At 50.7% G+C, this 23,099-nt stretch overlaps 8 protein-coding genes across 8 annotated transcripts; 4 read left to right on the forward strand and 4 right to left on the reverse strand.

Annotated features, from left to right (window-relative positions):
- Nucleotides 1-591: 591 nt before the first annotated feature.
- On the reverse strand, nucleotides 592-3,836 carry CC1G_00914 (gamma-adaptin; the record flags this gene model as incomplete). The annotated part of the gene is made up of 14 exons (XM_001831315.1): nucleotides 592-702; nucleotides 762-854; nucleotides 914-1,411; nucleotides 1,464-1,504; nucleotides 1,561-1,858; nucleotides 1,913-2,131; nucleotides 2,184-2,493; nucleotides 2,545-2,699; nucleotides 2,751-2,927; nucleotides 2,977-3,150; nucleotides 3,197-3,338; nucleotides 3,394-3,665; nucleotides 3,731-3,759; nucleotides 3,815-3,836. The coding sequence occupies 14 exons, from the start codon at nucleotides 3,834-3,836 to the stop codon at nucleotides 592-594; spliced, it is 2,541 nt and encodes an 846-aa protein (XP_001831367.1).
- Nucleotides 3,837-4,007: 171 nt separating this feature from the next.
- On the forward strand, nucleotides 4,008-4,915 carry CC1G_00915 (hypothetical protein). The gene is made up of 2 exons (XM_001831316.2): nucleotides 4,008-4,143; nucleotides 4,193-4,915. The coding sequence occupies exons 1-2, from the start codon at nucleotides 4,088-4,090 to the stop codon at nucleotides 4,755-4,757; spliced, it is 621 nt and encodes a 206-aa protein (XP_001831368.2). The 5' UTR covers nucleotides 4,008-4,087; the 3' UTR covers nucleotides 4,758-4,915.
- A 619-nt stretch (nucleotides 4,916-5,534) lies between these two features.
- Nucleotides 5,535-8,427, reverse strand: CC1G_00916 (hypothetical protein; the record flags this gene model as incomplete). The annotated part of the gene is made up of 18 exons (XM_001831317.2): nucleotides 5,535-5,831; nucleotides 5,894-6,066; nucleotides 6,121-6,230; nucleotides 6,288-6,294; nucleotides 6,362-6,373; nucleotides 6,430-6,513; nucleotides 6,569-6,632; nucleotides 6,686-6,705; nucleotides 6,763-6,823; nucleotides 6,881-7,139; nucleotides 7,192-7,262; nucleotides 7,317-7,430; nucleotides 7,489-7,581; nucleotides 7,640-7,671; nucleotides 7,734-7,771; nucleotides 7,827-7,921; nucleotides 8,152-8,222; nucleotides 8,277-8,427. 18 exons carry the CDS (start codon nucleotides 8,425-8,427, stop codon nucleotides 5,535-5,537), a joined length of 1,752 nt encoding a protein of 583 aa, XP_001831369.2.
- A 371-nt stretch (nucleotides 8,428-8,798) lies between these two features.
- On the forward strand, nucleotides 8,799-12,198 carry CC1G_00917 (Sip1/TFIP11 interacting protein; the record flags this gene model as incomplete). Its single annotated transcript, XM_001831318.2, has 6 exons — nucleotides 8,799-8,865; nucleotides 8,954-10,272; nucleotides 10,326-10,551; nucleotides 10,606-10,960; nucleotides 11,016-11,397; nucleotides 11,449-12,198. The coding sequence occupies 6 exons, from the start codon at nucleotides 8,799-8,801 to the stop codon at nucleotides 12,196-12,198; spliced, it is 3,099 nt and encodes a 1,032-aa protein (XP_001831370.2).
- A 231-nt stretch (nucleotides 12,199-12,429) lies between these two features.
- Nucleotides 12,430-15,095, forward strand: CC1G_00918 (hypothetical protein; the record flags this gene model as incomplete). Its single annotated transcript, XM_001831319.2, has 11 exons — nucleotides 12,430-12,909; nucleotides 12,970-13,152; nucleotides 13,204-13,377; nucleotides 13,431-13,578; nucleotides 13,633-13,713; nucleotides 13,771-13,875; nucleotides 13,927-13,981; nucleotides 14,036-14,136; nucleotides 14,187-14,259; nucleotides 14,310-14,596; nucleotides 14,659-15,095. 11 exons carry the CDS (start codon nucleotides 12,430-12,432, stop codon nucleotides 15,093-15,095), a joined length of 2,124 nt encoding a protein of 707 aa, XP_001831371.2.
- A 558-nt stretch (nucleotides 15,096-15,653) lies between these two features.
- CC1G_14833 (hypothetical protein) lies at nucleotides 15,654-16,026 on the reverse strand (the record flags this gene model as incomplete). Its single annotated transcript, XM_002910808.1, has 3 exons — nucleotides 15,654-15,761; nucleotides 15,830-15,852; nucleotides 15,912-16,026. The coding sequence occupies 3 exons, from the start codon at nucleotides 16,024-16,026 to the stop codon at nucleotides 15,654-15,656; spliced, it is 246 nt and encodes an 81-aa protein (XP_002910854.1).
- Nucleotides 16,027-16,875: 849 nt separating this feature from the next.
- On the forward strand, nucleotides 16,876-20,176 carry CC1G_00919 (hypothetical protein; the record flags this gene model as incomplete). Its single annotated transcript, XM_001831320.2, has 12 exons — nucleotides 16,876-17,301; nucleotides 17,352-17,441; nucleotides 17,498-17,841; nucleotides 17,895-17,994; nucleotides 18,054-18,332; nucleotides 18,405-18,443; nucleotides 18,511-18,622; nucleotides 18,694-18,838; nucleotides 18,901-19,044; nucleotides 19,093-19,252; nucleotides 19,314-19,692; nucleotides 19,753-20,176. 12 exons carry the CDS (start codon nucleotides 16,876-16,878, stop codon nucleotides 19,839-19,841), a joined length of 2,307 nt encoding a protein of 768 aa, XP_001831372.2. The 3' UTR covers nucleotides 19,842-20,176.
- Nucleotides 20,177-20,743: 567 nt separating this feature from the next.
- CC1G_00920 (methylenetetrahydrofolate reductase) lies at nucleotides 20,744-22,925 on the reverse strand (the record flags this gene model as incomplete). The annotated part of the gene is made up of 7 exons (XM_001831321.2): nucleotides 20,744-20,995; nucleotides 21,056-21,274; nucleotides 21,331-21,597; nucleotides 21,652-22,467; nucleotides 22,524-22,656; nucleotides 22,711-22,781; nucleotides 22,839-22,925. The coding sequence occupies 7 exons, from the start codon at nucleotides 22,923-22,925 to the stop codon at nucleotides 20,744-20,746; spliced, it is 1,845 nt and encodes a 614-aa protein (XP_001831373.2).
- Nucleotides 22,926-23,099: the final 174 nt, after the last annotated feature.

Consider the following 23,099-nt stretch of genomic DNA (forward strand, 5'->3'; position numbering starts at 1 on the left):
TCCTTTATTAGTAGTCTTTTTACTATATTACGCTTCGCAGTTGTTGTAACTATACATGTCGATGATTTCTTGGTCGAAGACTTTGACGAGCCTCTCCCTGCGGGGAGCTTCAGATGTGCGGCACTCTCCATGATCTGGCGAATGGGCTATACAGAGTCGGCGCTTATTCATCCAACTCTATGAGCGCTTGTTGATCCTGGAATTGCATTTGCTATTTGCTTTTGTTCGCTGCGTACCATTGAGAGAGTTACCAGTGTGTTGTTCACATGCTGCGTGATTGCAACTATAAGTTAGGGAATGCAGATCAGTCGAATCCGTCAAGTTGACAGGGGAAACGGCAACCTTCAATTTGCAGGAGTCCTGCCGAGCATAGTGGACAGCCAGCAGTTCGTTTCCTCTCCACTGTCGATGGATTCCATACTGGTGATCTCGACAAGAAATGTACAGCCCCCAATAAAATAAAATGTGGTAGTAAACATTTAGGCTACAAAAGAAAAAAAAAAAAGAGATCATCTACGACAAAGAATGACGTCGTCCGCGTCAAGCGCAGTAGAAGTAATAAGACAAAGAAGCCGATTATGCATGTACAATTTACGAAGATCCTGATGTCAAACCGGCCGGGAACCCGGAGAAATCGACCTGTTCTTGGTAGGGTGTTCCGTCGACAGTGTATCCGATTCGTAGACGCAGTCGCACGGCGCTCTATTCGGGTGAAGGATTCTGTCGGTGTTTTCATCGACAGGGAAAGCTGAAGTACTCACCCCCACAGGTGCGGCTACACGCATTTGTTGAGTCTCCGTTGCGCCAGGGTTTACCGTCGAGTTCGACATGGGCAACATCTGCAGTTGTTGGGACTGTGCACAGACATGTTAGAACCGGACGAAAAGATGTTTGGCAAAGACCAAGGACATACCTTTGGAACAGCAGCCTGGAAAGTGATACCGGTAGCTGCAGATCCACCAGTTACCTGGAACCGCGCGAGGATCATCACAATGCCAGGCTTCGTAGGCGAAGTCTGAGGCGTCAGCGTAATCTTCAAGCCGTTCTTTTCGTACGCGGTATATGCTGTTAGCTTGGGCGCAGAAGGAGTAGCGGGTGCTTGAGCGCTGACGAGGTTAAAGGCAGATGATGGAGGAGCGGCAGTCGCAGTCGCAGGAGTTGGAGGGAAAGAGGGCGGTACGGAGGGGGTGGCAGGTGGACCGGTCGACGGCGTTGAGTCAAAGAGACCAAGGATGTCTTGGATGCCCTGTTTCTGGGGGGGAGGCGGCGAGGTGCTTGTCGATGGCGCGGCTGGAGTAGATGATGAACCGAAGATTTCAGCAAGGAGGTCTTGGTTGGATTGGGCTGAAGCGCCTGTTTGCCCGTTGGCGATTGTGGGTGTGGCGGCGATGTCGTCGCCCAAAAGGTCGCCCTGGGTTATGTTAGCCACTTGAGCACACGCCCACACCATCCAGAGGACGTACCTCGGTAGCCTTCGTTGATCCCACAGGTTTCTTCTCGCTGACTACAAGAACGGTCAATCTCACATCTCCCGAAGGCAACAGCATAATATACACGCACCCACGCCCATGACAGTAGCTTTCAACTCGGGAGCAGGCATCTGTTCCAGGACTCCGCTTCGCATCTCTCCCAAAGTGAACAAACTAGCAAATTCTACAGCTCGCTGTTGCAGCTCCAGTTCAGGGCTGGTGGTATATTTGGCGAGGAGTTCTGCGACACGGTCTTGTTCGGGTCGAGAGGTCGTGGCGCGAGCAGAGATCTTCGTCAATGCGGCCAGAACGAATTGACGGATGAGGTAGTTGGAGTAAGGCGAATCCAGGCAGGAGATAAGGAGATCGATAAGTTCTGAGTCCTTGACCTATTGAAATGTCAGTCGTGGACCAAGACACTCGGTAACGCGTTGAAAACGTACAGGCTGCGTCGTCTGTTCATCAACGATGACACCACCTTCAAGAAGGATGTCACTGTATTCTCCAAGGATCCAAGTCGCTGCAAGGGTAAGGGACTCTTGAGAGATATCAGCTTTCAGAGCAAGGTACAACTTCGAGGCAGTGTAGGCCTGGAGCTCTGGAGTGTGTGCAACTAAGCGGATGAATGCAGACAGAATTTCCTCTCGAACGAAATTTCCAGCCTAATTTTTACTGTTAAGTGATTTCCAAGCAGCGTTGGCAAGAAGAACCGACCAGTTTCAAAGTTCGAAGCACGGTATCGATATGCCACCGTTTGTTGGGAGCAAATCGCTCTGCGGCAAGGGATATTTGGGTCGTCATTCCGTACTTGAACTCGTCGTCTGCAACTTCGAGGAAGACAAGGAGCTCCCGGACTAAAATACGAACATTGGTCTCGTTGATGAGGGCATATGACAGTTCCAGGGCACGCCGACGGATCGAGATATCGCCATCCCGGAGACAGTCGAGGATCGTGTTGCAATGTCGTTGTACGGCGTTCGTATCCATTGTCACGACCTTGTTCAGCGTGTTCAATGCGACATAACTGAGGTTTGATAAGGGAGGGGTAAGAGAGACGATCTTTGAAAACACTTACCGAATGTTGTTATCCCTGTTGGTCAAGAATTTACCCAAGATGTTGATAGCCATAACTCGCAAACCAGTATCCGCTTCAATATCGAGGACGGTCAAGACAGTTTCGTAAAGGATCGAGTTGCCGACGTTTTTCGAACCGTCTGTATTCGTGGCCACCTGGGATACGCTGTCAACTAGGGAATGTTTGAAGGGATGGAAGTTGATTACCTGTGCCAAAATGTCGTTCATGGTCTCGCTTGCCTGCGCGTCACCCTTTCCAAGGATACGCAGTAATCTTAGGATCTTCACTTGCAAGAACGGATCTGTTATCCCAGACACATCGTGCTCTGGACTGTATCCAGTCGTAACCAGAGATTTAAGGTTGCGGACGAGAAGGGGAACGGCCTAAAGGGCGTCAGACGTAGGATGCTGCGGGAACAGAAATCTTACATACGCTTCTGAATTCGTTGAGATTGTTTTCGTCGATAGCACACAGCTCCGTGACAAGAGTGATTGCTGTAAGGAGGACGCCATGATTTCGATCGGTCAAGAGGCTCTTGGCTTTGCTGATAAAGTGGTCGGCAATGTCTGGCACTTTCTTGACGACTCTCAGTGCACAAAGCGCAGACTATTCCACGGTTAGGAAGGAACGCATAACTGAAGACGCGACGAACCTTTTTCCTGATGTATGTATTGCTCGATCCCAACAGCTTTTCGATTTCGTTGGCTAAATCTCGAGACATCTCTTCAGATGCGATATTTGCGAAGGTGCAAAGGGCCAATCCAACTGCATACATATTGGAATGGTTCATATCGCTGGGAAATGTAGTGTTGGACAACAGCCACGAGGAGTAGATCCAGGAGAGCGCACTTTTTCAAAGAGTTGGTGACCAACGTCAAGACCTCCTGGTTCTCGTCCAACAGCAACATGATACCGAGATACCCTAACCTCTTGTCTGAGAACCTGGGACTCGCGACCAATTTGAGGCATTCTATCTGTCCGAAATGCGCTGGCGAACCAAGCATGTGGATATAGAGGAGTTTCGCGACATTGTTGTGTCTTTGGTACGAGTCTTCTTCACGGAAAGAAGCCCGGATAGCTGCAGATTCTTGCTGGATGAGAGCCCGCTCATCTGCCACGGTCTACAGGACAAGAAATCAATGAGATTACGACCACGATGGCGACGACAATACGGGCAATGAATGACCTTGCATCCCCTGATTCCCTTGATGAGCGCTAATCGGTACCGTCAGTCTCTGAATACAAATATCTGTACTGTGTATTGACTAACCTTTGAGATTGTGGTAGACCATCTCGCCGATTGCGTAGGTTGGCGCTGGACGATGGTTGAGCGGATGATGGTCGCGGTCGGGCAGGCCAAGCAAAGGATCACAAACACGGTCAATACAATGCCGACCTTATTTGATAAACCGTGTCATTACCCATTCTTTCACTCTTTACTTCCATCTACCCAGCTGGGCTGGCTGGCTTACCATAATGCCGTCCATTAAGGACTGCAAGCGGGCTCTGGTCCACGGCGAGCTTGCCCAATTCTTCAACAAACATGACAATAATACCCAAGACGGGTTTGTCACCAGACTGGACAGCACGTATCAAACGGTACCAAGTCTCAGCTTTCTGGCAATGGCGAGTCTGACATTCTACGTAGCACTGTATTCTACCGGGCATTGGTCGTAAACACCGTCATCGCCATCGTACTATCAGCCTTGGTCGCCCTCACCATCCTGCATGACCTTTATGAGCCTTACCCGATCTCCCTACATACTGCCTCCATCGCAACCCAACGGATTCTCGTCCTGTCGGCCATCGCTGTCCTTGTGCGGTCAACGCTCGCTCCGTTCTTCCTTGGAGAATGCCTTCTCCGCATTAAATATCATTTCCGAGACTCTGAGATCATCATTCGACGGCTACCGCGAGGTCTAATGGGAGCTGGCGGCCACGATGAACACGACCTCCAATCGCTCTGCACGAACGCAGCCCGCTCCGTCGATCCGGCGCTTCTATACTCCAATTTGAGGTCATTCTTTTCTCGGGATTACTGGACCATGGAGTACGGCGCTGTTATGGACGCCTACAGTTCCATCTCAGTGGGCGAGTTCACAGAGGAAGATTTCGAATTTTCCATCTTGAAACGAGACGACAGTGGGCACTGGAATGTCTACGAACTATGGCGTATTCATGGTGTTGCGACGGAGAAGCAGGAACGTGTCTAAAGCCTGCGGAGCCTTCCTTTCTCTGCGGATTCTTGACAGGTTCATAGCATTCGAACCTTTCCGACTACCACGTCAGGATTGTCATAAATAGTATCGATATATCATTCATCTCCATCCTTTGACTGGCTGCGCAGTCCGGGGTGGTGGTCATTTCTACGATTTCTACGACTTCACGAAGCTATAGTGGGAAGCCAACTATCCGTACAGCACCCCCAACGGACCTGGCAGTTGGACAGATATCTGATATCTAAGGTCCACATAAACAGCGAAAGTGATAAGTACTCGTTCAAAGGTCAATCTACTACACGCGTACTACAAGTTGCTATGTACAGCTTTAAAGTGTTACAGACCAACGTGAAAAAACCAAAGTTCCTCGACCAGCGTCGTAAAAGTACAGATATTCGTACATGGTGCGGAAAGCATTTAAAGAGCAAGAGGACTCGAGAGCGGTGGGTGAATTGTACAACAGGGCGTCATAAAGTGTGGTGTACGAAGCGGGTCGTAAATGAGTCGTCTCGAAAAGGCCCCCAACAAAAAGGTAGAGAAATAAGGTATAAAGTTATTAGATACGTCGTGATGGGTATCGTGGAAGGGTATTGAATGACGTTGAACAGAACACGAGAGACGAGCTTTTGCGTGAGGACAACGTAAAGGCGTGAAGAAATATCATCGACATGAAAATGGTCGTGAAAAGCAGCAAGGGCACGGCGTGTCGGATGAGAACATCTACGAAACATCGAGAGCGGAAATGGCTTGGAAATAGCCAACCTTCAAGGTCTACCGACGCCGGGTAGGACGAACTCTACTCGAGCTAGTCGATGTAGGGGCGGCAGCGGGCGTGGTAGCCGTCTCCGTGAGGATAAACGACTGCCATGCCGCCCTTGTTGCTTCAGGCCAGACATGAGTTGACTGCGTGGCGCCCTCGCCCATGTAAATTTCAGGCCCAGCAGGGAGGTTCTTCCCTTCCAAAGCGGGGTCGCTTCCACCGATGACACCGCTTCCACCACCAGGCGTCTGGATCACCTTGCCTAGTGAGTTGCTTCCGAGGACGAATTCTCGGAAGAATTTGTATGCCTAGAGGAGGGAAAGTTGGGAGGTAAGTAAGACGTCAGGTGGGAAAGACATAGGACACGCACTGCTTTAGGAGCGTTTGCAGGGATGAGATGCCCTGCACCGTAGAACAGGGCATATGTCCACCCTCTCTCTTGATGGACGATTCCGGCGAACTTGCCTTCGTCATCGGTCCAGGGAGTGGCGGGTTTCCTCGTGAATCCTTGAATTCCGCCAAACGTCGTGTTTTGAATGGCCACTGGCAATAAGAAGTCAGTAATAGAAAACGACAGGCAATGCGAACGTGGCGTACGCTCTGTTCCGAGATGAGGAAGAAGGAAATCGTTGTTTCCTGAAACCAGGACTATCCGGATGTCTTGAGCTGTGGCGTTCGTGGCAAGTTCTGTCATGAAGTTGATGGGGCTAAATTGGGGATGGGGTCAGCGGTGAACAGGAAATGCATATGGCGGATAGACTTACAAGGGGCCTACGAGGCGAAGGAAAAGAGCATAAACTGAGTTACTGAATTTCCAGAATCTGTTCGAGATACTTACTGGGATCGATTCCTGCAAAAAGAGCAGTTAGCATCCGCTGGAATTATGACGTGGATGAGGAGACTTACTGCCTAAGGAACCGAAAGGGAATGGGAAGTGAAGTGCCCAATCTTTGCTAGCGGGAGCGTGAAGTGCAGCTCGGACAGCAGGATCTAAAGGGCAGGCCGATTAGCAGTTGCGGAAACGGGAGAATGGATTCTGACCAACCATTCAAAAATGGGCTAGCGTCAGTTTCAGGTGGAGGGCTGAGAGCATTAGGGACATCGTAAACCTGAAAGGGCGGTCAGAATACATTGGCAGTCATGAAAGACAGGGTGAACTTACATCCATATCCTCAATTTCATCTGGAAGGAATGAAATGTCAGTTCATACTGCCACGACGGCGAGAGTGTGGAACGTACTCCACGGATAAGTGTAGTTGAGGGCATAGTCGAACACAAAGTCCCAGGTGAAGCAACCATACTATACGACGCGTCAGGCATCCTCCGTCGACAAAACAAAAGTCAATAATCTACTCACCCAAGGATCGATGGTACCGTTAACACGCTCGGAGAGGTCCCTCTTCCACGCTTCGCGGCGAATCTCACGGTCGCGCTTTTGTAGGCGGCTGGACTCTTCGAGGTGGCGGCGTTTAAGAGCTGTGAAGAATGTCTTGTGATGGTGCGTCATCGAGGCGTAGTAGGGAATTTCGCGATCTCTAGGTTGAATCAACGGAATGTCTGGAAGGACGCCGGTCTCCGGGTAATGGAGTTCGATGTTATAACCGCACAGTTCATGCCTGTAACAGGTGTCGGTGGGTTAAACAACCACTTTGTGGGTGCATCACGCACTGTTCTTTGAGGTAAAGATAGACTTCGGGGTCGTAGCCAATCAGTTGCGGGAAGGTTTCAACCACGCTCAACTATTGTTTATGGGGTCAGATGAGTATCATGTGGAATGTAGTCCGCGTGCTTACGGTTGGGAGAAGGTTGGAGACCTGGCCGGATGTAATGGTTCCATCACCAATAAGGATCTTGCTGACTTGCACAGGTGGGTTGGGAGTGGCGAAGTATGTCTTGAGGATATATGGCTGATTAACATAAAAAGTCAATGACTGCATCTCGAGACCTATGATGATAGATTCTTACAATGTACATCCCCGCATAACTTTCACCTGCGAGGACCAAAGGACGCGTCTTAAGGGCCGGGAAAACTTTGACTAGATTACCGAGGAAACCAATCTACGGAGAGAATTAGAACCTCTGTGAAGGGCGCGAAAAAAAGCTCTGTGTCACTCACGAAATCACGGCCGATTTGGTCCTGGTCTGGAACTAAAAAACGCACCCGGAATTAGCGGTTGAAAGAGACAGCCAGAGAGGCGTTAGTAGCATACCGTATCCATCAGCGTCAGCTGTTGAATAACCAACGCCACTGTCGTAGTTCATTTCAGTTGGCGTACTCGGTAGGAGCCATGTAATATACTAACACTGGCTGGTCGATCCAGAACATGTCAGATAGCTTGTCCCAACTATGTCGGTTCTTGACCAAAGAGCCGTCCGATTGAATTCTTATGGGGCCGTTCTAAACATTGGTCAGTTGTTATGGTCACGGTTATGTTCCCCGAAGCAGGAGTGACAGAATCCACTTGCCTCGAAAAAGAAGCCATAAAGACTGGAGGAACCTGGGCCTCCGTTAAGCCAGATAGTCCAAGGTTTGTTGTTGGAGCGCTTCGGTCGTGCGGTCAAGGAACCCGGACTCTGCTCGAAGCCCCAGAAGAAGAGCGTATTATTAGGGTGACCTTCTCTCTGTACGGGCAGATTGCCAGCGTAGCTGCGAGAGAGCGGGAATGGCACCCCAGGGACTGGGTTTTGGACCCGGAAGTCTGCATTGCACAAGGGTTAGTCTCGTAGAAAAAGGCGCGATTGTTTTTGCTCACAGTTTTGCCACGCTGGACTATAGTCGCCCGAAGGCTTGCCAGGATAGTCATGAGGCCATGAGCTAGGGAGAGGACCTGCTTCTTCTTCTTCTTGAGCTACAACGACAGAGATGCACAGCAACGCGAGGCCCAGGAGTCGTCGAGCAGCCATGGCGGTGTGGGAGAGGGAGGGATGGGCTGTTGAAGGAATCTATAGGCCCGACTGTCGTATTTAAATTATGCGGGCCCTGATGCCAACGCAGGGCAAGTTGACTGGGCGGTCTGTCACGGTGCCAGGAACAATAAGAGCGTGGATGCGAAGATACTCGAACAGTCTGATGCCGCTTTGGCATTCCGGAAGTGCAAGAAGTTCTGTCATGAATTTCGGCACGCCTAATTGTTTCCACTGATGGGGTTTTTGCACACATCTGAGTCCGTCCGATGTCTGCCCACAGTTGCATGTTCCTAGCTCAATCGATAACACCCAGGAACCTGCCGTCCATAGCATGTGGACAGTTTTCAGAAAGGCCAGGCCATATGTGCATGGCCAACGATGAGGACGCAATCAGAGGAGGCGCCGTGGATGGATGCAATTACTCGTTTTGGACGCGTGAGAACCTTTGGAGACCCATCAACTGTTGCCCTCAATGCACTCAGCGAGTCACCTTCACCTCACTATCTCTTCATTCTTTTGTCAGTTCGCGGCATGGCACGCCGTAAACGCGTTCTGGACGACGGCGACGACTCAGACTCTTCAAACAATGAAGACTACGATTTTGACGATTTCGACACGAATGATCCAGACATGAGGGAGGAGCGCGCCCTATTCGAAAATCCCTACAAACACAAGCGGAGGAAGAAGAATGCCAAAGAGGACGCCATCTACGGAGTGTTTGGGGACGATAGCGAGGATGAAGGACCGAGGAATAAACGAGGAGGGGCAAAGGGGAAGCGGAGTGACTGGACTAAAGCACCTGCATTCGTATCGAGTGACAAAAAGGTGGATCTGGACAAGGCCATGGATGTCGACGATGTAGGTGACAGCAGTCAGGACGAAGAGGAAGACGAGGACGAGAAAATGGTAGATGCAGACAGCTCGGATGAGAATGCCTCCGACGGAGGAAGACCCGGCGGCCAGTCCGATGGCGCTAGACCTGAGGCACCTGTGCCTGACGATGGGGAAGAAGAGGCCGAACGACCGCGTTTCGGGGGAATTGGCTCATTCAAACCATCGAGCCATGAAGAACAATCGTCCTTTGGTCTTGGTGCCTCGAAAGGAGGGATAGGTTCATCGAAGAGTGGTATTGGTGGGTCGCGTGGAGGGCTGGGTGCAGCGAGAAGTGGGTTGGGAGCCTATGCTGCCTTTATGAGTGCAGGTACCTCGAAACCGTCTAGCAATGAGACCGGATTCTCGAAAGGAGGTATCGGGCCCAAGGCGACCACAGTGGAAGAAGTCGAAGACAGCAAGGAGTCATCCCCCGAGCTCTCAGCTCGGTCTACGCCAGACCTACCCAGCGCATTCGGAGCACGAACCCAACGCTTTGGACGGTCGACAACGCCAGCGGCTGCCCCTGCTACTCTATCGGCTGAGGAACGGGCTCACTTCAACAAGCTGCAAGGATCATTCGGTGCTCGCATGCTCGCCAAGATGGGCTGGCAAGCTGGTACAGGTTTAGGTGCAGAAGGGGAGGGTATCGTTACACCCATCGAGAGTAAATTGCGGCCACAGAAGATGGGTATCGCGTTTCGTGGATTCAAGGAAAAGACGGAACAGTCGAAGCGGGAGGCCAAACGAAGGGGTGAGGTTGTCAGTGAAGACGAAGAAGAGGACAAGACGGTTCGCAAATTGAAGAAGAAGGCGAAAGAGGCACAGGAGAAGAGGGCCGAAGCATGGAAAAAGCCGAAGAAGGTCAAAACCAAGGTGCAACACAAGACTTACGAGCAGATTCTGGAGGAAGTCGGAGAGCAGGCTCAACCGGCAGGAATTGGCCAGATTATTGACGCCACAGGTGCTGTGGTACGTATCCTATTCCCCCTCTAAGTACCGTTATTTCTGACGTTGGGTGGTAGCCACGGGAAGTGTCTTCCTTGTCCGAGGTTACCTTGAATCCCTGGGCCCCTTCGAACGATCCTACAAGGATACCTGAAGTCAGGCACAATATCAAATTGATTGCAGACGCGTGTAAGAGTGATTTGGACGGTCTCGCTCGTGAAGCCAAGGCGTTGCAAGAACGCAAGCGCTTCGTCCAGGCAGAAGACGCTCGTCTGCGGAAGAAAGTCGACGATGACGCTGAATGTACGCCTTCATCTTCTGGTGTGTATCACACAATGCTCATACGTTCTTCTCCAGTGATCTCAAGGCTCCAGCAGATCCAGTTGGTCGCAAACGAGATGCAAGTTCTATCCAAGGAACTCTCGTCTCTTTACGAAGTGTCACTGGAACCATTTTCACCCTTGGTTCGTCGGCTCGTAGACCAATATTCTAAAGAGTACGATACGTACCGCCTTGATGAGGTCGTAGTTGCCGCCATCGCACCTCTGCTCCGCCGCCTGGTATCCACTTGGAATCCACTAGAAGACCCCGCTACATTCCTGACAGTATTCAAAGATTGGCGACGGGCACTCAAGATCAATACAGGCAACGCTGTAACATCAACCGCTGTGGATGTGTACGGGGCCAAAACCGTGGCTAGCACACAGGTCGAGTAAGTGTTTGTATCTTTTGCAATTATATAGCCTGGCGCTTACCACATTCCTCAGGGAGCAACCAATGACCCCGTTCGAGAGTCTATTGTGGAACGTCTGGTTACCAAAAGTCCGGACGATCGTCAATAATGAATGGTCGGCCGAGTCACCACAACCTGCGGTCAAGCTGTACGAATCGTGGTCTTCGTTGCTGCCGCAGTTCATTCGGGACAATATGCTGGATCAGCTATTTTTACCCAAAGTACAAAAGGCTGTAGCCGATTGGAATCCCAAACGCTCCAATGTGTCGCTACATTCTATTGTATTCCCCTGGCTACCCCACATTGGCCTGCGAATGGACGCCTTGCTAGACGACGCAAGGAGGAAGGTTAAAAGCCTATTGAAGAACTGGAATGTCGGAGATTCGCAGCCTGCTGACCTACAAGCCTGGCAAAATGTAAGCTTACTTTGGGATGGGCTGTTTCTGGCGACTGACGGCGCCCTCCAGGTCTTCAAGAAAGGTGATTGGGATACCTTGATGTTGAAGTACGTTGTCCCCAAGCTCGGCGCGACATTGCGCAACGACTTCAAGGTCAACCCTCGCGCTCAGAACATGGAACCACTCCAGCGAGTTCTCGAATGGGCCCCCCTCATCCGATCTTCCATCTTTTCTCAAATCCTGGAAACCGAGTTCTTCCCCAAGTGGTTGGATGTTCTTCACATCTGGCTTGTTCAGCCCAAGGTCAACTTCGAAGAGGTGGCGCAGTGGTATCAATTTTGGAAGGATATCTTCCCCGAGTCGATACGGAACTATCCTGGCATCAGCCGAGGTTTCACAAGAGGTTTGCAGTTAATGAACAAGGCCATCGAACTTGGGCCAGATGCGCCAACTCGTTTGCCTCGCCCCGACTACAAGGCCGAACTTGCCGCCGCGTCGACTCCTGCTCCTCTCAAAGAAGCTCCAAAGAAGACTGTCGTACCATCGTCACGCACTCAAGAAATCACCTTCCGGTCCATTGTCGAGGAGTACGCCGCCGACCACAACTTGTTGTTTATCCCAGCTGGCCGTGCGCACGAGAGGTCGAGGATGCCGCTGTACCGGGTCAGCGCCACCGCGGATGGCAAACATGGTTTATTGGTGTACATTTCGGACGATGCCGTTTGGGCGCCTAAGCCTGGCGGGGTGGCAATGGAAAGTGAAGACTTCCGCGCCATTAGTTTGGATGATATGGTAGCTCGGGCTAAAGGAGGAGACTAACACACGCTACAGTATTTGATGTAGAATAGCACTGGACTCGTATATTCTATTGGTATACATGATACTCGTGGCCTCCGGGGAGGGCCAGATAGGGGCGTGGGAAAAGGGTGGAGCGTGTTTCGGTGTTGATAGCGCCAAGATGGTGCCGCTGGAAGTAACTTCCTGTCTTTAACCACCGTCTCTGCACCTTCTCTCTGCTTTGCCGGCGCGTTGGAGAAGAAGTGACTCGACATGGCGCGCAACACAATGGGAATGGATATCGTTGATCTGACTAGCGATGGTGACGACGAAATTCAGATCACTGGACACAGGATGGCTCGACTTGTACCACCCCCAGCGGTTCCCAACTCCAAAGCTGCGGCCCGAGCAGCTGCAGCTGCAGCACAGGCGCAAGCACAAGCACGAACTGTGCCAGGTCCACCGTCGACGATAAACGTTAGGAAGCGACAGACCCTAAACCAACCTGCTGGACCCAGCAGAGCGACAACTACAGTTTCGGCGTCTGTCATCTCGCCCAACAAGAAGCAGAAGCTAGCACACGATGCTTTTGGTGGGGGTGTAAATGTTTCAAGCTTTGGTCCAGTATCTATCTCAGCACCGGTTGCCAAACGGAAGAGGACGGCGCCACCCCCGCCTTCCGCGGAAATCATCGACATTCTAGATAGCAGTGACGACGAGGAGGTGGTGGATGAGCTTTTGCGGCAGACCAAGGTGCGCTCTTAATCTAACAAAAACCAGCACATAAGGCCATCGCTTACAATCTTTACATAGAAACTCAAAGTAAAGCGAGAAGATGGTTCCAGCACGCCCTCCTCCGCAGTCACCTCGAGGTTGAACACGTCCGTGACTTTGCGAACGCCTTCAGAAGGCATGACAGCGAGCCCGCCACCCCGGACTCGATCCCCATCTGTTTCTGACGATGAAGGATTCATCGATCCCCATGACGAGGCAATTGTGAGCGCTTACACGACAAGATGGGGAACCAATGTCTAACTATGTTGCTAGTGGAAGCCGGTGAAGAGGTCACATGCGCAGACCCTCGATGTACGAAGCAATGTGAACACCCAAGATGAAACAGAGGAACCAACCAGGCTGAAGCTATCGAAAAAACGCCCCAAGATCACTCCGGGCTGGTGGAAGCCCGTTTCAACCCCCTCGATGGACTACGTATGGAACATGGTATGTCGTGAGGAGTCGCCGATGTCGTTCCTTTCACTCACGTCCCTACAAAGCTGCGGTACGCTAATAATACGAGGAGTGATTACAAGAGTCCTCAGCGTCCTCTCCGAGTGCATGGAGTTACGACAAGGAGTTGCTTAGAGGAAGACCTCGACCTCATCGACTTGAAAATGACATCTTCGTTTAAGAAGTCTCCTGGATGTGAGTGAACGTTGTCTGAATAACGATTTCCCGTTCGTTAAATTCGTTTTCTAGCCATCACCCGCATTGCCCAAAAGGAGGGCTGGGCTGTCGTTGCTTCGGCTTGTACTGGTGGTGGCATTGACTTTGAAAATGGTAAGGGACACTGTTCTCTTCTACGACCCCTCTACTGACATGGTATTCATTCTCTAGAGCGCATGGACCCCTACAACCGATCCGGATCCTTGATTACTTGGAATATGGGCGCCAAACCACCGGCCAGAATACAGGATCCAGAAGGACACCAGCGGGAGTTCTGTGAGTCGCGCTTTCCTTAGCCCATTTCACCTCCTTAAACCAGCTACGAAGCCAATGATCAAACAAAGTATTACGCTGTCAACGATGTCAAGTATGATCCCACAGGGTATGTACTATTGTCGATTCGCCCGGTTTACATTCTAACAGGTTGGCGGTGCAGTACCGCATTCGTTTCATCGGGCCTGGATAAGAATGTCAGAGTGTGTAATCGCACGTCTGGCAGCTCATCCGTATTCCCGGTCTACTCACGAAGTTTCATCCGTGAGTTTCTTACCCACATCTGAAACTTTCGGGCTCACTCTAGTTCGCAGTGAAGGAATTCCAAGGGGTGCCTCATGAACTAGCCTTCAAACCCGGGTCATCAATCCTGGCTGTTGGAGAGAGGTAATCTCTTTCTGGTAGCCGTCCGTCATTCTCTGACTTTGGTGTATCAGAGATGTGTACGTCTTCCAGGGCATTACAGTCAATCACAAGAGGAGCTTCGACAAATTGCGAATTGTTCCGAATAATTTGTCGAGGCGGCATATCGTGGGGTCTATACGATTTGGTGTCGACTCGACCTCAGGTTACATCTTCGCCTCGTCAGAACCCGAGGACGAGGACACTGAGGCTGGGGACCACTACATCGGTTTTCATAAATTTGCAGACATTGAGAGGATGGAGCGTCCTTCCTCCCTCAGTGCCTCGGAGGCGGGAGATGAGATGGCCATGCACCCCACTGGTTCGAATCTCCCACTGTTACTTCACCCGGGATCCCGCTAACTTTTCCGTCTCCTTTAATAGGAGACTTCTTGGCATTGTGCACCAAACCAGGACCTTCTTCTGGCATCCTTCGGCTTTACGACATCCGGCGTAAAGATGGAAAGGCTCAGACAAAGATCGACCTCGAACCCCAGGCGGTGGAAGGAGGCCAGGAAGTTGGGATTAACGATATCAGTTTTAGTCCTGATGGGATTTATCTTGCGCTGGGTCGATACGACAATATGGTCCATGTCTATGATTATCGGTTCCTGGGACGCGGGCCACTATATCGTCACCGTCACCAGGACGCTGTGAACAACCACCAACCGTCGTACAAGCCGTGTGGGGTCACAAAGCTCGACTGGGTTCAATCTCTTCGAACAAGTCGACTGGGCCTTGTTTCCGGGGGCAATGATGGTACACCTTGTTTCACTCAGGATGATATGATAAAGGCTGAAATTGTTCTGGCTGTTTTATAGGCTGTGTCAGACTCTGGGATCCGCTGGTTTCCGCCGGGGATATTTCAAATGGTACCGTTGTGGCCCAAGTCAATTCAGATGTAGCCACGTTTTCTTTGGGGGACCGATTTAAAGGAGAACATCAATTGATCGTGTAAGGACCTCTCCTTTTCGTCGAGGAAGTGATTTCGAGCTGATCCGTTGCCTTATGTTTTTAATAGAGGTGACGGCTCTGGAGAAGTCACTCTTTTCGACCGGTTCTTTGATCAGAGGAAATGAATTGATAGAAATCTTTTGAGCGCCGGTGCCATTGTTCCTCTCAATGGTTGTTCAGAGGTATGGTATTCCTCGGTCTTCCGGGTTAAGTTGCCATACAGTACTAGAGGTGTGTAATGTCCCGAACCTTGACCTATGGTATAAATAATGTCCTGACGTTTCCCTTTGATAAACGTCCCAGGTATAGAGTGATGAAAAGATCCCAATGCTATGCGAATGCCAAAGGTCCTGGACCAAACGATGATGTCATCGAATCCGACGATCGTCCCAGGCCAGCGTTCCAACCCCCGCGTTCTTTCAGCTTTAAGTGGCACCCGTAACAGTGCGCTGGTTGATGGTGGTGGGGGCTGGGGCGGCTCTTGGAAATCCTCTTGGATAGTGTTCCCAGAATTCGTTTCCCATTGCGACAGGCTGAGATGGAGCGAGCGGTAGTAGTTAGGAATAACGGGTAGCGGGGCACAGCAACGTCGGGACCACACCTGATTGCCATAGTTGCTGATATCTGGTGAGAGTCTCCCCTCAGTTGTGCCATTGAGAACGATGGGTGGATGAGACACGCACGTTGCCTGATGCATTCAAACGCTGCTGCACCGATTGTATCCCCGATTTTGAATGCTACTCTGTCCCCTTTGGCATATCGCACTCCTGATCGCCACTCGCTGGAGAGAGCATCCATTGTTAGGGGTGAAACGAACTGGTCAAGACGGTTGTGGGTTGATAGATGGAGTGGGAAGTTTGAGGGTTGTCAACAGTCTCTTGTTTTATATCATTTCACAGAAAGCAATGTATAGCGTCATATCTCTTTATTTCGGACCTTGACCGTTGACTTTGAGTCCACGTTTTGTTGTTCGGGGAATCGTATTCATTCAGATCTCAAAGGCTTCTGCCGTGCTTGGCGGTGGAGCCATATTTGGAATAAATATCCCACGACGATTGGACGAAAAAACGACTGGAAGACGGCTTGTTTGGCGGCGGTACAGCATCGAGCTGGTACAAATCTCGGTTTTTGCTGTTAATCAGTTTCATGCACGCTACAACCCGTCCTCGATAGCATTCCCTCTCGTCGATCAAGGTTTCGACTTGTGCCAAACCGAACCGGGACCACCGCCGCCGCTGCTATATAACCTGCCTTTATTTTTCATAGAACGCCCTTGACGACCCCCAGCGCCCTTTCGCCAACGATTCTTGCGCAACTGACACGTACGGTGAGCAAACATTCTTTTGTTGCGCGAAAGGATGAGATTCGTTTTATATTTGCACGTCAGTCGGATGAGCAACAGTCTTCGGATTGTGGTTCAAATGGCGCCAATTTCGCATAACTGATTCTATTCTATTCCGACTGTATTGACGTCGAGGCTAACTGAACATTGTGTTCCAGGAACCCATTCATTCAGAACTTGCAACGTAAGTTTCATTTCAGCGTCGCTCCCGAATCCATGACCCTACGTATACACACCGGCCCAAATAAATACCCGTTATCCTTTCTCTTTCTTAACTGTATCCCTATCCACAGTAAATCCGGAAAATGTCGAGCCATGGGACCAATGGAACACGCCCAGCTTTGGTGCCAACTAACAACGTCCTTACCCTAGACGGGGTTACCGTCCGGGCACGAATAGACCCAACCCTTACTGTCGAGGATGTAGTCAAGCAGCTCTGTGGCAGCTTGAAGATTGCGGAACCCCCGTCCCACTTTGCTTTGAGAGACCATTCTGGAGAGCTAGTCACCAATGAAAACTTGAGACGGAAGATCCAAAACAAGGTCGATTTGAAGTCGGTCATCGTCTTTACTTTTTGGGTCGGGAACATTCACGCTTACCCCTTGTTCTCTAGGTTTGTCCATGCGCCAGCGAGGGAGGCAAAGGTCATAGCTGAAAAGCTGAGGGAGTGGAACAACGATGATAGTACGGACCTAAGGTTGACGGTATTCTCGCTGCAGAAGTATATGAAGGTACGGCTTGTCCAGCCGATACCAGTTCAGAGAGTACTCAACGATCCCAGGAGGAACAATTCGCCAATGAATTCCTGAATAACAATGGTCTCAGCTACCTCGTCAGAGTCATCGAGACGGCCAGTGGGAATACCCTTGCAGTACGTGTCCTTTTCCTACCCGTCCCCTCAGACGCGTAACTTCTACACCCCAACAGTATGCTCTGACTTCGTTGCAAAACCTGATGGAATTCGAATACGGCTGGTCCACCCTCGACGATGAGTTCATCCTCCGAGTCGTCCGCATTCTCTCGTCATCTCAGTCTCCCCTCAATGTGTGCCGTCCTGCGACAGCCATCCTCAAGAAGTTGGTAGAGGCGGACCCATCCAGTGCCCCTGGAACGCTGGCCAGCTCGAGCCGCAATCCCCCGACCATCCCCCCGGGCTCAGTGTACCGGTACGGCTTCAGCGTCGTTTTCGAGCAGATGCGTAAGGAGAAGAACTTCCTCGAGACCGTGGTCAATCGACTGGGAAGTGCAGACACGGTCATGACACAGCATAGGTCAGTATCAGCCGTGTGCTGCTATACCTGTTGAATTGACTTGTCCCCGATAGCATGATGTTGATCAATTCGTTGCTCTCTCATGCGAGTGATGCCAGATGGGATGAATTTATCAATGAATTGGAGAGACTGAACGTCAGGAAAGCCGTTGTCGTACGTCTCCTTTGCCTACACTGCTAAATTTCACTTACCAATTGCTCCGACCCTCTCAGCGCCTGATGTCCCTTCACGAACTGGAAGATCTCATCTCCTGCATTCTTGATTTCCAAGCCAACATCGTCCGTGTCACCCACAGAAAGAAGACGACGCCCGTCGACCCCGACCTATGCGCAGACCATTATGACGCTCTGGAGGAAATATGGGAGGCCTCGAAGCTACAAGAGGAATTTGACGAAGAAGGGTATCCTCTGAAATGGAGGAGGCTGGGCTTCGAAACTGAGGACGTTGCTGAGGAATTCCGGGACGTGGGCGTCCTCGGACTTGAATGCCTGGTATGTTTCATCGTCCCATGAACGGCGTTGTCCTTCTCACAGGTTGTTCCCTGTGCTTGTCTTTTTTTACAGCGCAAGTTCGTAAGCAGTGGGGGCGCTGACTTCTCGATGGTGTGTACCCTCTGTTTCGCAACAGCAAATCTGGAGCTGGACTCCTGATATCTGTCTGTTTCAACAGCTTCTTCTTGAGCAACTCAGCCGACCAATTGAGAAGCGATGCCCAATTGCTCGAGCATCGAACGAGGTGGTCGAGCTCCTGTCAGAGCACTGGGCTATTTTTGCACCAGGCTGTATGTACCCTATTCCACATCCTCTCATAAAAGCCCCTAGTGACCTGTTCCACCTCATTCCTGTGTGATAGATTCAACCTCGACGACTTTCCAACCGTTTTTCCTTGATTTCCAGAAGGTCCATTCGTTGGCTACCCATTTCTTTATCCGGATGTGGGCTGAGAGTGGTGCGGCCACGGAGGATTTTGTCAGGGTTGTTGCGCTGGTGCGAAGCCAGTAAGTACATTATGTGACTCGTGTTCGTGTATCAATCAACCTGTTCACATCGTTTCTTGCAGGGTAAAGGTAGCGCTCAGAAGCGAGAACGCACGGCAGTGGCATGAGGTAGAGGCTGATTTCAACAGCGAGTATCAGAAAGTTCGGGACCGCCAGATGGAGGAGCTCGAGCAGGAGGATGACCTTCTGAGCAAGGTTCCTGTTAGGTATGGCATGTGTCGTATCTTGATGTCCTTCTTTTGACATTCCTCCAGGAATCTTCGGGCCAAACTATACAAGGAGTCGTATGAATTCGTACGGGAGCAACGCATACAATGTCTTCTGCAGGGAGCATGGTTCGTCAATGCCGTGCCCGCAGGAACACCACGAGAAGCCATGAGGAAACCTGCCCGTCCATGGCGGTTTATGCGCCTGGTGTGTCATACACCTGCGTCTCTTCATCGGACCAGACTTACAACTCCCCCTCACTTGACAGGATAATGCCCTCAAATACTTGCATTACGTCGACAGCGCCGTCAAGTTCCCAGTTCGCAACGGGCTCGAAGACCTGCCTGACCGCATTGACGTATCCATGATCAACGAAATAGCGACTGGAACCTGTTGTGCTCCTCCTGGGATTATACGCGACACAGATGTCCCTGGTGGGAGTACACAGCCATCGCCCTTGTCGTTCTCCCTTCTCAGTGCTCACGAAGGCTCGATGGCTGATCAAATTGCGCCTGATCAGTCGAGGTGGGCAGATTGGACAGATGGGTTGAACATGTTGAGGAGGGACGGCGGACATGTGGCGTCCAAGGAGACAGCTGGGTTTGTTCATGCTTTGACCGAGATTGGGTTGAAGATCAAGCTACTTGGTACGTCTCAAACCCCTTTTCAAAGCCATGCCCTTCTCCTGACGCCGACTTTTGTTGCAGACTTGTCGGGCGAGATGGTGGAGATACCGAACAACCTTCCTACTGGACAGCCACCAGCGAGTACAGACTTTTTCTTTGCTGACATTTAATGCAGCCTTTTATCTTTCTATTCTCTGACTATTTGGTTCTACTACGCTGTTGTAACAATTCTTTCTGACCTTTTCCCGTTTGATTGTGTATGTGCATTGGCATAGTATACCTGCATGCATTCCCTCCTGCTTGTCCCTTCTGCTACGACGGGAAGAGCGAATGATGCCGTGGGGATGTTCTCTCTGTCCCGTCGATTTGATGATACCAACTTGGCTCTGTTTCTATCTACCCCACGTCTAATCCTTCTAACCCACTGTATAATCAAACCTGTCCAAACTCTTGATCCCATATCGTTTAAACCAACTTGAATAGACGAGTTCGTCGTGGCTCATTACAGTCTCGCCCCACATCCTGAACCAAACCAAATCGAAATTCGATTCAATCCTAGTAATAAGAGTCCTGACTATGCCACATGACGCAGAAAAGTACAAAAAAAATGCAGTTGATGCAGTGAGATTGTATGCGAGGGGGGATATACATTGAATGCGTAGTTGTTGGTGTCGTGAGTGTTATTGATGATGCGAATGGATGTGCTGGGATATTGAAAGCTAGTTGTTGCGACGATGGGACAATGCAGATGGGTCGAGAGGATCCGGATAAAAAAAGAAAACATGCTAAAAAGATATCAGTGAAAAGCGGGGGTTGAACCCGAACTGATATCGAGTGACGGAGGCGCCACGAGGAAAGAGGAAACGAAGAACGCAAGAAGGGAAGAATAAACAATACATAGGCAAAAGCTAAAGAGTTATCGTCAACTGGTATACCGGAGAAAGATATGGTTGCTTAAAATTACAAGACAAAACGGAATATAAAAAGAATGGTGTAGTGTAGGACTTCCTTGATCCCGAACAAAGGATCAAGTGGTAACAAAAAAGACGACGCGCGAACAGAAAGAACAGGATTAGTGCCCGTTCACCACGCCGTTAGCGACGGGGGCGGAAGGAGCCGCATCGCCCTGTTCAGCCTTTTTCAACGCAGTCCATTCGGCGCCAGCTTTCCAGAAAGGCTCGAAAATGGCATCGGGGTTGTGGAAATCGTTATGCACAACATTGACGAGGGCGTAGTTTTCCATGAGGTTGAGGATCAGCTTCTGCGAAGGCGAGTCGTGCTCGTAGAGTCGGGCCCATTGTGCACCAAGTTCGTAGGCCTCGTCCTATTGTAACAAGGTGTGTCAACAAGGAATGGGATAGGGATGATAAAGGGGGAAACGGACCTTCCAAGCCATGAAACTGATAGCCTCGACGATGGTAGGCTGGATGATCTCCTTCCCAGGGAAGACACCCCATGTCACAGCGTTCGGTCCTTCCGAGTGCGTGTTGGTCTGCAGATCGCCGCGTTTATTAATAACATGATAAGTTATGTTGGTGTCGCGCTCCAAGTGCTTGAGGAGCAACTGGAGAAGAGCGGGGTCGACAAAGAACTCGAGGTATGCCTAGTGAAGACGGAGGTATCAGGTGGAGTGATTCGAGAGAAGAGATCAGCACACACCTTCTGGTAAACGTAGCCATTGCTAGGGCCCCAACCGAAAATCTTGTCATCGCTGCGTGCACCGTTGACGGCGGGTTGAGAGTTGATCGTGAGGAACCCAAGCTCGTTCATCTTCGCCAATTGAGTCGCGATGATGGAGGTTTCCTTCGACGGTGCCGAATCCGACCATGGCAGTGCATCCAACTCGCCCTTGCAGAACTTGGCAAAGAGTACAGAGACCTCCTCCAGAGTTGTGGGATAACCCCAGAGTTTCAACGCGTTCTCTTTCTATTGACAAGTTAGATCTGGTATTGTGAAATGAACAGTAGAAAATCTGCTTACCGTTTGCTTGATCGCAGTACCATATCCATCAATTTCTCCATAAGCTGGGGATCTAGAATCACCGAAACGACCGTTAGGGTATTCATCCCAGTTTTCAGTTCTGGAAATGTAGGATTTGGTGCGGTTGGCCCAGAAAATTGGTCGAATGGTCTCATTACGTCTGTTGGGAGTGAGGCACTGCCTCCATGGGAGTGGTTTGATGGTCTCGATCCGGGGAACAAGGTTTAGCTCCTCCAGCAGCATCCTTGTGCCCTTCTCCAAATTCATGGTGTAGAAATGCAAACCCCGAATGCCTAGGCCGGAGTCGAGGATCTTCCTGCACATATCGGCGACGAGTTTGGTGCCGACTTCTCTGACCTTTTCGTCGTCACTCTTGACAGGCTCCAAAGCGTCGAGGAAGAACTGGGGGATCTTGGTCGAGGCGAGGTTGGTGGCTTTGATGAATCCGTTCCAGGTTTGAATGGGCATGATACCGGGGACGATGGGGATGGTGATACCAGCAGCACGGACGGCCTTGACCCAGCTGATGAAGATATCGACGTCGAAGAACATCTGGGTGAAGATAAAATTGACACCCTCGTCAATCTTTTCCTTGAGCCAGCGAATTTCGTTGTCGCGTTCTTCTGGGGGAAGGAGCATGTGTTGAGGGAAACCAGGGACGGCGATGTCGAAGTAATCGCCATAGTGCTTGCGGATGTGCCTCACCAGATCGATACCGTGGACGAAACCACCTTCAACAGCCTCCCACTCGTCTTTTCCCATGGGGGGGTCGCCACGTAGGGCGAGGATGTTGCGACAGCCGTGCTCTTTCGCTTCCTTTGGTGGTGGCACAGAGTTCAGCGGTACACGAGGAAGGCAGGGTAAAGGCATACCTTGAGAGCAGTGTCGACCTTTTCGCGGGGCATATTGGTGCATGTCAAGTGCATGCAGGTCTCTATTCCAATCAAGCCCTGGCATGTTTTGACCATCTCAGAGGTGAGGTCTGAGGTTCTACCGCCAGCATTCCTGCCGAATTGGACATATCAGCACCAATCGCTGGTAAAAAAGAGCAGCACGTACCAGGTAATGTCTATGAATTCGGGACCCAGAGCTCGCATACGCTCTATACGATCCAGAAGATTTTGGAGGCCCTGCGACGATGAAGAGGTTAAAGCCGATTACCCCGACGACGAGGAGATAATGAATACCTGGGCTGTTCTAGGTGGAAAGTATTCAAAGGACCACCAGACCTTGTCCTCCTTTGCGGACTGCTGGATCTTTTGGCTGATCCTCATTGTTCGAGTTGTAAAAGTTGGATCAAGGAAGAAATCTAAGGGAAAGAAAGAAAACGTATGAAGCGAGTCAGATTTGGCGTATTCAAATCGAACCATCAATTCGGTGTCCAAATTTAGAGTGCTCCGATCGGCCCTGGGACCACGGACGTCGGACCCTGCGCCAGCCAATGTTGC

This window comes from Coprinopsis cinerea, assembly GCF_000182895.1.
Source record: "Coprinopsis cinerea okayama7#130 chromosome 7 map unlocalized cont3.7, whole genome shotgun sequence".
Lineage (NCBI taxonomy): Eukaryota > Fungi > Basidiomycota > Agaricomycetes > Agaricales > Psathyrellaceae > Coprinopsis > Coprinopsis cinerea.